A 13650-nucleotide genomic window follows, 5' to 3' on the forward strand; every position below is an offset into this window, starting at 1 on the left:
CTAAGTTTTTATAATCAAGTGATTTTCTAAGTATTTAGTTTGGTCCCTTAAGATATTTACCGCCCCCCCCCCCCGCCAACAATAAGTAAATATACTTACTAGTAGATACTTAGTATAGATACTAAATATGACTAATGTTCCTGCTAGTAATATCGACATACATAAGTAAATGGCGAAGAAAGATCCACATACATACTCCCTCTTGCTGGTCAAACATGTAATTTTTATAAGATTAGGGCCTTTTCCTTTTGCATTAACAAAATTCATTAGTTGTCTTTTAAATGCTTTGTAATCTTCCATCACAATTTCCCACCATTCTGAGTCTCTCTTTGGAAATTGGAATCACTGTAGAGATGGTATATACAGAAGGCAGAGCAGCCGGGTCTTGAACCGGCGCCCATATGGATGCCGGCGCTTCAGGCCAGGGCGTTAACCCACTGAGCCACAGTGCTGGCCCCTAAACTGGGATTTCTAATGTCTGTGTTGAATAGACATACATTTGTGATATAAAATATGGTAAAGATGTACTACTTCTGCAATGTCATATTTCTATTCCCTGACTGGCCTGCATTTCCCCATCCAAAGCCAAATTTATTCCAATGTGGAAAGGAAGTCATTTACAGATTAGTCACTGTGAGAAAAGTACTATTATATCCTCAGAAGTCATATTTGTTTAAATATCAAATTTATTCTGATGGTCTCCAAACCTGGGATTTCTTCTAGAAGCTGAACACTAAAATAACATGATGTAATAACCCAGAATAAAAGAGAAAAGTATCATTCTAGAAAGTACTTTTATTGTACTATAATAGTACAGATTGGGAATTGGGAAATATCTCTAGGAATTTACAAGAAAGGCAGTGTGGGTGTTTTGAATATAAAAAAGGTGAGATTTTAGAAGAGAATAATGAAGGATTCATGCTACAAGGTTAGAAAATGACACTTATCAAATATGCAGAAATATAGACAAGACACACTAAAACAGATATTTCTAGTGTGTAAATTACAAGATGGGAACAGAATGGAGTTTTAAGGAAAATGTACTGTTAACTGGAATTCTGAGGAAAATGTACTGTCATGGTTAATAATGTTTCTTGAATGGGTAAAAGTGCTCATGTATTGTTGGACGTATCTGTGAGGGTGTTCCTGGAACAGATTAGCATTTAAACTGGAGAATGGGACAAAGATCACCTTCACCTATGTGAGTGGGCAAGGACATCATCCAATCCCTTACTGGCATGAATAGAACAAAAAGTGGAGGAAGGGTATATATGCTTCTTTTACCTGAGCTAGGACATCATCTTTTCCTGCCCTTGGAAATTGGTAGTCTGTTCTCAGGCCTCTGGACTCAGACCAATACTTACACCATGGTTCTCAGGCTTCCAAGATTATACTGAAACTCCACCACCAGTTCTCCTGAGTCTCCAGGCTGCACATGTTAGGTTACAAGAATTCTCAGACTCCACATCAACTCCTCATATTATATTTTTCTTTCCTTCCTTCCTTCCTTCCTTCCTTCCTTTCTTCCTTCCTTCCTTCCTTCCTTTTCTTCCTTTTCTTCCTTTTCTTCCTTTTCTTCCGTTCTTTCTCTTTCTCTTGAAAACTCTAATACAGTCATTACTTTATTTAAAATGTCAGTTTCAGGTTCCTTTAAATTTACTGGAACTATTTGTATTATATATAAAAATATATTCATTAAAATGTCGAAGACTTATAAAGTACAAAAGGTCTCCAATTTATGATTTGACTTCAAATTTTTCAACTTCATGATGGTGCAAAACCATATGCATTCAGTAAAAACCTTATTTCAGATTTTTAATGTTGATCTTTTCCTGGGTTAGTGATCTTTTTTGTGATAACTGGGCAGCAGCAGCCAGCTGCAGCTACCAGTCAACCACAACATCAAAGTGTAAATAACCAATGCTCCACAGTGTACTGCACTGTTAAGTTCTGATGTTCAGTATGTCAGGTATATTAAGAACACTTTTGATGTATGGTATTTTCAATTTATGAAGAGTTTATTGGAACATGACTCTACTGTAAATCAAGGGGCATGGTGCCATATTAAAATTCTGATGCTGCAGGTAAAGTTTGCTGATTTATCTCCCAGTACTGATTACTTTTTCCTGATCAACACAGAAAGGAATAATGGAGAGGAAAAATAAATTACCACTTTACTCTTGCTATCAACCATTCCTGCCTTCCCTCTGGCCAAAGTCTACCATTGCTCCTCTGGCCAATATGCAGTCAGTCTTTCAACTGTCTAGTATACTCATGTTAAAAACATATATGAGTCATATGCATTATAGAAAATTAGTATACCCAGTATAGACTGTACTAGAACAGATATTCTTTTTGTGTATTTTTTTTGACAGGCAGAGTGGACAGTGAGAGAGACAGAGAGAAAGGTCTTCCTTTGCCGTTGGTTCACCCTCCAATGGCCGCCATGGTCAGCATGCTGCGGCCGGCGCACTGCGCTGATCCGATGGCAGGAGCCAGGTACTTATCCTGCTCTCCCATGGGGTGCAGGGCCCAAGCACCTGGGCCATCCTCCACTGCACTCCCTGGCCACAGCAGAGAGCTGGCCTGGATGAGGGGCAACCGGGACAGAATCCGGCACCCCGACTGGGACTAGAACCCGGTGTGCCGGCGCCGCAAGGCAGAGGGTTAGCCTAGTGAGCCAAGGCCCCAGCCTTTTTGTGTATTTTTAAAAAGATTTATTTATTTATTTAAAAGGCAGAGTTATAGAAAACGAGGAGAGACAGAGATTTTCCATCTGGGGGTTCACTCCTCAAATGGCAGCAATGGCTGGGGTGGGCCAGGCCAAATCCAGGAGCCAGGAGCTTCTTCTGGGTCTCCCACGTGGGTGCAGGGGCCCAAGTACACCTCTGCTGCTTCCTCAGGCACATTAGCAGGGAGCTGGATTGGAAGTGCAGCAGCTGGGACTTGAACTGGTGCCCATATGGGATGCTGGTGCTGCAGGCCGGGGCTTTAACCCACTGAGCCACAGTGATAGCTCCAGAACAGATATTCTTAGAACGGAATTTCTTAAACTGTGATCCGGGGAACTGGGAAGTTAGTTTATGCTACATGAGCTACGCTAAACTATAAGATCCAAGAACCTAAGACTTTATTCAGCATTTTCATTAACACATTCCCAAGTGCTCAGACTAACATCTGCTATATAGTACTCAACAAATACTAAATGGATAATTGTAATGAACCATGAAATATTAGTAGCTACTAAAAATGGAAACATTTTTCAAAGAAGGAAAATATCAGGATAAAATATAGAAGTAAATACTGGATAAGTATAACAGGATAGAACAAATTAATCAAGAGTAGGAAACACACTCTAAGAGGTGTTGCTAGAAGAGTCAGCATTCCTCCGCTTTTTTCCGCTAACACTCCAGCTGTAAATATCAGATCATCAGGCTGGACTAAGCACTCCTTTTCCTCGTTGTTGCTTCTCTAAACTTTGAGATCATGCTAGTCATTCTACCAAATGATTCTGCTCATAGTTTCAAACACTATTCCAAATACAGTTTTGTCAGTATTCAGACAGAGATCTTGGTCTCTCAGCCCAGATTCTCACTTCATATACCTCCTCAGCCTCAGTGATCTTGTTCCTCACTCCTTTTCAATTCCTACTTCCACACTAGGGAACCTTGCCATTACTAATGGCTACATGGTATTTATTATCTCTCAATCTCAAATGTCACTGATCACTACTTCTGATATATCTAGCTTGTTTTTTCCTCCTGATCTCATTGGTATCTAGAACCCATTGAATTTATCCTTGTCTCTCACCTTTCATGTTCTCATATCCTCTCCTGCTCAGTTCAGATTTCACAGTCCAACACTATAATCACACTCCTTTCAAATATCCTCAACTTCCTTGATCTAATCTTATTATTCAAATCTGGCAGTATCCCAACTCTGATTAAGGTTCAATTCTCCATCTATTCTATTAATTAAATGTGGCTTTTACTATACTACTAACAAATCCCTCTTTAAATTAATGACCAATGTTAAGTGAGACATCAGTAGTATCTAGGAACCCTACTACATTTCCCTAAGCCATTTACTCTCTTTAACTACAATTTATACATTTTTCTTTATCTTCAAACTTCAATATCTTTACCCATCCTTACTTTAAGCTGGTTGTTTTCTCCATCTAATTCAGAAAACAAGTAATCAGAAGAAAAACTCTGCAGGCTCACATCACCATTATCTACCTAATTATCTACATCCCAGCCTATAAAATAGTTTTTTTTTTTTAAAAAAAAGCTTTATTCCTTTCTATGTGTAATCCCTTCACTTCTGTTTTTTATTATCATTTGTCATTTCTTCTAGTAAATTTTTTTTAGCATTTCTTTCCTCTCTTCTGTATCATCATTTTTTCCTCCCTTACCAGGGTACAACATAAAACCAGACTGGAGATTATTCTCATTTAGAAGATCCATGTTTGTCTCACAGTCTCTTACAGCTAGTTTCCTACTACGCTTTCCCTCTCATAGCATAATTCCCTGGAATAGCAGCTTATATTCACTAATTGTTAATTCTTCTCTCTCATTCACTAAACCTCTGCAATCAAATTTTTACCATCATGATTCTACCAAATGGTTTGACAAGACTATCAGTTCTCTCCAGGCTGCAATTTTAAAAAGGGTGGTAATGAACAGCCTCATTTAGAAGCTTATTTATATATGTTTACTTATTTATATTTACTTATTTGAGAGGTAGGGAGAGGAGAAAAATGGAAGCACTCCCATATACCAGTTCACTCCTCAAATGCCTCCAATGGCTGGGCTTAAACTAGGAGCAGGGAACTCAATCCTGTCTCCCACATGGATTTCAGGAACTCAATCACTTGAGCCATCACCACTCCCTCGGTTAGGTACTGAGTACTGAACCCAGGCACTCCAATGTGAGATGCAGGCATTCTAACCAGCATGTTAAATCACAGGCCAAACGCCATGGATAATCTCTCTCTCTCTCTCTCTCTCCCCCTCTCCCTCTCCCTCTCTCTGTCAACTCTTTAAATAAATAAATCTTTAAAAAATTGCTTTACGCTTACCATGCTTACAGTAAAATATAACTACAATGTAACAGAAGGTGTCTATTAAGAGAAAAAGATTGCTGGTATCCAAAGGCCAATGCAAAATCACATACAGGCTTTTATTTCTAAGTATAAAATTTGTAGTAAAACAAAAGAAACATACCTAATTATTTAGTATAAAGATAACATTTGACAATGTTTTTAGAAATTTTTAAAATGAATGAAATGCAAAGCAATCTTTTCTTTTAATTGAAATGATCAAGACTGTATAGGAGTTGGGAAAAGATAATTCAAGGAACTACTCATTTTCTATGAAATATTTTATTTACTGATAGTGGCTTATACTTGCATTATAAATGTATAATGCTGAAATAAGAAGACCTAATTAAAAGTCCTTCACAGATGCAAAAATGAGTACTTATGTTTATGCACCAAATAACTATCATAACTCTTTCCTTCTTGAATTTTAAAACATAGCTCAATTTTGTTGTTACCTTAAATAACACAATTCTTTGAAAACCATTGCCATTTTAAAAGAGATTTCAAAGGACTTATATAAAAAGATTAATCTCAAATTCCTCTGAAAATATTTGATGGGTAGAAGCCTGGCTGTTTTCAGAAAGCTGGTTTGGACTCTGGCCCTTAACCTTGCCCATGTAGACAAAAAGTCTTATTAAACTGTCAACGTGGCCTGCCATCTGTGCCAAAGTTCACTTCTACACTTGAAATTTTGTATAATTATAATGTGTAACAAACACTTAAAAACTAAAATATAAACAAAGAGTAAGACCATCCTTTAATGGCACCTGATTACTTAAAATTTCCAATACAAGTTCACTGTAGAAATTTCAGAAAATGTAGAAAAATGTAATGATGATGATGACAAACAAGAATAACAGCAAGGGTGTTAACATCTCTCACTGCTATTCCACCTGAGCTAAGCATGTGGCATATGCGTAATTTCACTTAATCTGGGTAATAATTCTATGTGATAAGTCTTTTTTTCTTAAGATAGGTCTGCTTTTACCACAACTTTACACAGAATTTAAAGTGATGAAAGTGAGACAAAGCACAGAGCTAGTATGTAGAAAAGCCATAAATTAAATGCAGATCTAACTCCAGAACCTGAGCTTTCACTCACATATGCTGACCAAGAAAATTAAAACCACTTGTATGTAATCCCACCCACCATATACAATCTCTGCTAACATTAATATTATCTCTGGCTTTCCCAATAGTCCTAATTCTCTTCCTCTTTAAACAATCAAAGTTTCAATGATATAGTCTTTTAGATATTCTTCCTAGGAATGAATGAATGAATATATATATACCTATCTATGCAGATACACAATTTTTAAAATTATAAAATAATGACATACTATATATGAATTGCTGTGATGGGGAACTGAAGCGCAAAGAAATTACATGTCATATTCCAGATCACAAGACTGTAAGGTAAAAATCAGAACTGAATTGGAGTAAGACACAATTAATTAAAATGACCCAACGTTTTTAGACATTTTTTTCTGACTTAGAAAACAATTTAACATAATGTGCTATACCTCACAATTATTACTGTAATAACAATAAAATTAGCTAACATTCATAGGTATTTACTAGGGGCCAAGCATTCTGCTGAATGCTTTATATACATAGTAATCTGATTTAAGAATATGATCCTCATTTTTAGAGATGAGGAAACTGAGGCTTAGAAAAGTTAAGTGACTTGCCCAAAGGCACACAGCCAACAAGTAATACTGCATGCTGAAAAGTTACAGAGTATGAGTCTGTTCTGTTATTTTGGAAATTATTCTTTAATCATTGATATCACTTTGTTAGCTTTTTTCATGATAATAGAATACAGTCCCATCTCAAACATAAAAATTAATTTTTTTTAATCTAATAAGTAATGAGTGTTTATAGAATTTGCATAGTAATGGGATTAGAAGGAAATGTCTTTCTGAATTATACTGTGTTCACTTTAAGAGTTCAATAATAAATTCTGCTTCTGATCCTGACAAATCACTTAAATTTTCCAGGTCTTCTTTCCCTACTGTGAGATAATTATACAACACAATTCCTTGAACATCCCCTACTCTGATGGCTTAGTTAACACAATTAATCACTTCCATAAGCTGCAGTTACTGAACCAAAATATACAGTTTATTTACTTTTTCCCCCTACATGTTCTGCCTACAACAAATTTGATTTCAGCAAAAAGAAAACTGGAATTAAACATTCTAGAATGTAATGCTATACAGATTCAATCTATTCTTTGTAGACAACGTATTACTGACTCGGTTGTTTGATCTACAATTTCCTGTACATATACAACAGCACAGAAAAGTCAGGCTTTGGTACAAAGATGCTAGATACAAACAAACAATCCAACAAAAATAAAAGTTCATTTCTCAAACACAAAGTCTAAAATATAGCTACCAAAAACTTTTAGTTTAGATGATAAAGAAACATTACTAACTACTTTCTAGAAGTCAATAGTAGTAGCATGAATTCCATAGCCCTCTAGCATTTGTTCACTGCATTATTCGTAAGCAGCCTAGAGTAGCCCTTTAATCCAATCAGATCTCAAAGCGTGGAACTTTAACTAGCAGCTTCTACATCATCTGGGAATTTGCTACAAGCGCAAGTTCTTGACTCACTTCAGACCTACCGAACCAGAAATTCTCAGGGTGGAGCCAGCAGTCTGCATTTGGACACGCTCTCTTAAGTATGAAGTATGCTAAAATTTGAGAACCACTGCTCTAACTTTGAGTTTATGATAAACTCAAAGTTGTCTCTGCAAGATAAAATAGTTTCCTAAATTTATGGGTAATAATGAGTAAAGCATGTAGATAAGAAGATATCAGAACATTAGCCTTCACTGCATTATTGTATATGAATATATAATAAAATAATCATTGTTCTGATAGTATATTCTATGTTAAATTTCTTCCCCGAAAGCATAGATTGATATTAGCCCTCTAGGGGGAGCAAAACAGTTTCTCTTTACCTTTAAACGATTCCAGTATTTAGTTCTATGAAATGAAGTGATGGCAGACAGATTACTAGGATAAAGGGCATACTAGGATATGTGCAGGGAGGCATCACAGGTCAGAAAAAAGTACTCGAATATCTAGTGAGACGCAGAAGCTTACATGAGGAGGACATAGGTAATTTAGGGGAAAGTCAATGATTGGGGGAGGATGGAGGAGTCCTCCCAACAGGTGACAGCCTGTGACTGTCTGGTATGGTGTCAAGCTTCTGCTTCCCATGATAACACTTAATCTTTCCTGGTTGATGAGATTGCCAGAAGGGAGGCTCCTGATAATTGAGTTCCTTTCTGGAGGATCTATCTTTAGGCAGATAAGGGAACATCAGAGAAAACTTCCTCTGCAAAGAGGTAAAGGGATAAGAGACAGAGAAACCTTGGTTCTGAGGCCTTCTGATCTTTAGCTCAAAGCAATCAGCCTGACAAATAACCAGACTCTGAGGTGATTTTTCAGAGTCCCAACAGTTTGCTTCATGCAGGTACTCTTTACTCATTTCTCTCTTGCTACTTTTCGTTAATATGTAGAGATAATAGCTTAAACCTCATATTACCTTTTATTTTTTAAGATTTATTTATTTATTTGAAAGGCAGAGTTAGAGAGAGAGGGAGAGACAGGCAGAGACAGACATATTCCATCTGTTGGTTCACTCCCCAAATGGTTGCAACAGCCACAGCTGGGCCAGGCTGAACCCAGGAGCCTGGAACTCCATCCAGGTCTCCCATGCAGGTGGCAGGGGCCCGAGGACTTGGGCCGTCTTCTGCTATTCCTCAGGTGCATAAGAGGGAGCTGGAAACCGGCACGCTCCTATGGGATGCCAGCATCACAAGTGGCAGCATAACTTCTGTGCTACGAGGCTGGCCTCCAGATTACCATTCTATCTCAGTGCAAACTTATTTTCAGAGAATGTAATAACTTTATTTTTCTTATTAAAGACTCATCTATTTATTTGAAAGAGTGACAGAGAGGGAAGACACATAGAGAGAGGTCCTGCATCTGCTGGCCACTTCCCCATATGCCCTTAGCAGCCAGGGCCTGTAAGAAGCCAGGAGACAGGAACTCTAGGAGCCAGAACTCCAACTCATGGACTCGAACCAGCACTGCAACACAGGAGGCTGGCACGGTGAGGGGCGGCTCAACCAGTAGCACAATACCAGGCCCTAAAAACTTTACTGTCACAGAGCAAGTCCCGGTGAAGTTTCTATGCTTAAATAAGCATAAGGAAAAAAAGTCCATATAGGATAGAAATCATTTTTGGCTTCTTCCTGTCTGTCTAAAAATCTTTACTGAGGTTTAGTTTGGTTCCATTCTAATTCAGCAAAGAATTCATGCTTGTGGAACAAATATTTAAAGAATCACATTGATAAAATTGTTCAAAGTGATTCACTACTGGTATTCCAACGAACAGCAGTTACTTTGCTTTATGACAATATCAATAGCTACATTAGATTAAGGATGTCAGATGGGCAATCAAGAAGTGAGATTAGGTCACCCTGACAGTCATTCTGATGTGTAAATCTGGAAAACAAAAGGTCTCTGATGGGGTTTTTTAAGGAATTAGCAGTTACTTTATTTAACTCGCTAAGATTTGCATGAAGTGTAAAGTACAGTATTTCACTGCCCAAGAAGACTGGTAATACCTCAGAACACAAAAAAGATTCTTCTAACCACATGCTGCGATGTTATCTACAGAGCAATTTTGTTTCTCATGGAGGCATAAGTCCCAACCTAAGATATAACCATGATTTATTTAGAAAACCCCATCATTCACAGTAGTGCAGGAAGTCTGTACTACTCTGAAAGGGAAATCCTCAAGGTCTTTCCACATTCAAAATTAATTCATAAAATCAAATGTGTCTTATTTTTGTTTGGCCCAAGTTTTCTCCCACTGGGTTTTCTGTTTGCTTGTTCATTTTAGCAGGTCTTATCTGGCTTCAGAGATATTTTATCTTGACATGGTGGATCAGCGTTTCCGATAGTTTCCTTACAACTAGGAATCAATTTACTTTGCTGACCTCTGATGCTCTAAATATGTAGTAGCTGCATTCACTGTGGCTTAACATAAATTTTAATGAGCAGGAATAAACAAAAGAACTAAAATCAGGTTTTCTAAGGTCTTTTACTAATGGTCTCATCTGTATACTCAACTAGAGCTGTGAACATTTCAGACACAGCTCTATGGACTCACTGTAGAGAAAGTGTAAAGGACGTTGCCAGGCAACTCATCTAAGCTTCAAAGAATCTAAGCATTGATAATGGGCCTGCCTCAGTTTGGCTCCCGCACAAGAAGGGTTTTAGTGAACTCTCACATGTGTTAACAGGCCATTCATGAGTAGAGGTATTTCTAAAAAGTGAATGGCCAAAAGTAGTTGGACTCAGGAATCTATAATATTTCTTTTTTAATTCAGGTCTAAGGTTCCCAATATCACAAATTTTTTCTGTAGCTATCTAGAAATCCAATAGGAATGAAGTACAATAGGTTATATGTAAAAAGTCCAGTGCTGAATTCTTATTTATATCTTCAACAGTGCTGTTTGTATGTGGCCATAGCACAATTTCTTCAAATATCTCAAATCACAAAATATTTATCCACAAAAATGATTTAAATCTTTTGAAAATGATTTTTTAAATTTTTTACAACACTATATTTTAATATCAATAGTCAAAACAGGATGTTCAGTAATAAATATACTCTTTAAAGAGAATATGTAATCAGTTGCCAAAGAGGTAATAGTATGTTTTTGTAAGTAGTATACATGCAAAATACTGCTCTGCTGGACGGACCTGACCTAATCCTCCCGTTTCCAAGCAGACACTTTGCATGCATGCTTACCAGGGCAGTATGCATCCACGTCCAGTTTCTGAGCTGAAGTGAGGGTTGGTGAGCCAAGCTCGGATTCTGGAATTCGTGGGCTCTCAACAAACTTTGCCTTCCTCAGAGGGGCTAAGGACAAAAAGGAGAGAGAGAGAAAGGAGGAGGAGGAGGCCAAGCAGGAGGAGGAAAGGAAATTTGGGAGGGATGGAGGGAAGGAAAAAGTGGGAAAAGAGGGAGAGGGGGAAATAGAAAAGAAGGGAAAGAGAGACGGAGGGAAAGAGAAGGAGAAAAGGAAAAAGAGAAACACAGAGGGGTCATGAGTAAGGGGAACAGCAGGCAACAGATGGAAGCACTTAAACGAACAACACACTCTGTCAGACTCAGATCAGGTTACCCTAGTTTTTGTGCCAGAAAAAAAAAATAACTGCATTCTTCATAGAGGAGATGGGTCTTGCTAAAAACTCTCTGAAAGCTGAAAAAACTAAAATCTAATATTTAAAATAGGCATAAATTGTGATTGCCTATTATAGCCCATTAAGCTATTTTTTCCCTTTATAGAGCAAACATCTCTTTTTTTTAAAAAATCTTCATTTGTCATTATACTCAAGTATTAACTAAGGACAGGACAGGATTAAGTTTTAAGGTTTTGTTTATAATAGTTATAATCAGAAGGTTTTCTTTATCTAGAATAGCTAATACTCGGTTGTGATAAATACTGTAAATAATATTAAACATAAGCCATGAGGCCTAATCTGTGTAGCTTAACAGGGAAAAACAATTCTCTTACTTAATGTAAGGAGTCAAATTTTTAGTGGCCAAAAATATTAAGTCATACCAGTTTGACACTGGATGCTAAAAAATGTGACATAACTACAAATTTAGTCATGAAGTCTCTGGAATATTCCATGAAATGGAAATCATTTATACTTATAAAGAACCAAGAATCATTCATGGATCAAAATTAACTTACTAAAGTACATATAAATTAATTTACTGAATTTTAAAAGGAAAAATGAAGGAACAATATTAATATATAGTCAAGTAAATAGTTAAATATTTTATGAAATTTTAAAATATTTTATTAAGATTGCTTAGGTAGTTTCAAACTGCATCAAATGAACTATAATAGGATACTTAGTATAGCACTGACACAACAGTATCACATGAATTTAAAAACTGAATTGTCTGCGTTATCTATTAATATAACTACAGGTGTCTAAGACACCTGATTGTTTCAGAGCAGTACATTTTTCAAAATACTCATCTATTATTGACAAACAGAAGATTCTAAATTATTCTTAAAAGACCCTGTAAAAAGTAATATAAAATATCATTACAATAGCCAGAAGACTCCTTTATTTTCTTTGGTGGATAAAAATGAGAAAGCACTGGAAGAATACAGGAAATATTTTTGAAATGTGCATTCAAAATCTACACACAACTAAACAGCATTTCAAACTTTAAGACTATATTTTTAAAAGGGGGCTGTTACTGTTTCCATGGCAACAAAGGCCTTAGGCTCTAAAAGCACAGTTCTATGCCAAAATAAGCTTGGGAATACAGCAGAACTCTCACCTCTTCCAAGTGTCACACTTGAGGTTGCTTTAAATAATCACTATTAGGAATGATTTCCAGTGATTTATATGCATATATGCAGGCTACTAATAGCCAATAATATAATCTTTCATCATAATCTTACCAACAGATTAAAAAATAATAAAACATTTTATTTATCAAATATTGCTCAGTAAAGGACAAATGATTATAATTTAATTCTTAAAGCTCTAAGCCTTTTACTAGAATTTTACTGAAGCACTGTCATGCATCAGAATAACTATTTTACCTGCTGAGTTCTGACAAAGACAGCACTGATTACTACTCAAGGGACTTTATATATTGAAAAACTTTAATAAATAAATGTCTATAATAAAATCTGGGGCTATTAGACAGCCATAAACAGTACTCTAGGGGAGAAACATAAGAAAATTGAAGGATGGTAGTAGAACTTAAGGGAGGTAAGAAGAATGGACAAGAATTATGAGATAGTCAATGAGAAAGATTAAGGTCCCAGAGATCAAAAAGGAAAAAAATAGCTAAAAACTATGAAGAGTACATAGACTATACATTGTTCACAAGGACTTTAATAGATTCAGGGAAAAGAAAAAAATGAGACATCTTACTAGAATATAGAATTTTCCAGCAAACAGTTATTTGGAGTCTTTGAAGCTCAAGGTCACACTAACTTCTTTACAGCCACTTCTCAGGAAATTCCAGATGAAATTATCTTTAGAGTTCACAGTAGGCATTTAATTTTACCTCCCTTTACCCTCATCCATGGGGGTACTATGCATATCAAGTAATGAAGTTCAATTACTCTATAAGGTTGATGATAGTGTTTTCATCCAAATTAGAGAAAATTGATGCTCTTCCAGGGGCATGACACCTTTTTTTTTTTTTTTTTTTTTTCTGAAAAGAGCCATTTGGATATTTGTAACATCATTTGTGGGCCATCCCAAATTATCAACTTAAAAAATAGCATGCTACAGAATTACCAGATTTCGAGATCTGCCTGTCATTGTCTTGACAGGGCCAGATCAAATGATTTCATGGGCCTTATACAGCCTGTAGGCTGGATGTTCCCCACTCTTACAATTAGTCCATTAAAAAACAGGATATACCATCATAGACATGACAGGTTGTCCAATGGTCATAATACTGTTTTGTGT

The 13650-nt window shown here is 36.5% G+C and overlaps 1 protein-coding gene across 18 annotated transcripts in view; it reads right to left on the bottom strand.

Moving 5' to 3' along the window:
- The window catches only part of TANC2 (tetratricopeptide repeat, ankyrin repeat and coiled-coil containing 2), a 438885-nt gene that overhangs the window by 201389 nt on the left and 223846 nt on the right, over positions 1 to 13650 (bottom strand). For 14 of the 18 annotated variants that reach the window (XR_007911352.2, XM_051825093.2, XM_051825091.2 and 11 more), the window contains one exon: positions 10943 to 11053. The exons of the other annotated variants lie outside the window; for them this stretch is intronic. Coding sequence is in view for 12 of the 14 variants with exons in the window: in XM_051825093.2 (XP_051681053.1) it covers positions 10943 to 11053 (111 nt within the window). In the remaining 2 variants the exon portion in view is untranslated. The remainder of the gene's footprint in view (positions 1 to 10942; positions 11054 to 13650) is intronic. 18 annotated transcript variants of the gene reach the window in all.

The sequence above is a fragment of the Oryctolagus cuniculus genome, chromosome 17, assembly GCF_964237555.1.
Source record: "Oryctolagus cuniculus chromosome 17, mOryCun1.1, whole genome shotgun sequence".
In the NCBI taxonomy this organism is placed as follows: domain Eukaryota; kingdom Metazoa; phylum Chordata; class Mammalia; order Lagomorpha; family Leporidae; genus Oryctolagus; species Oryctolagus cuniculus.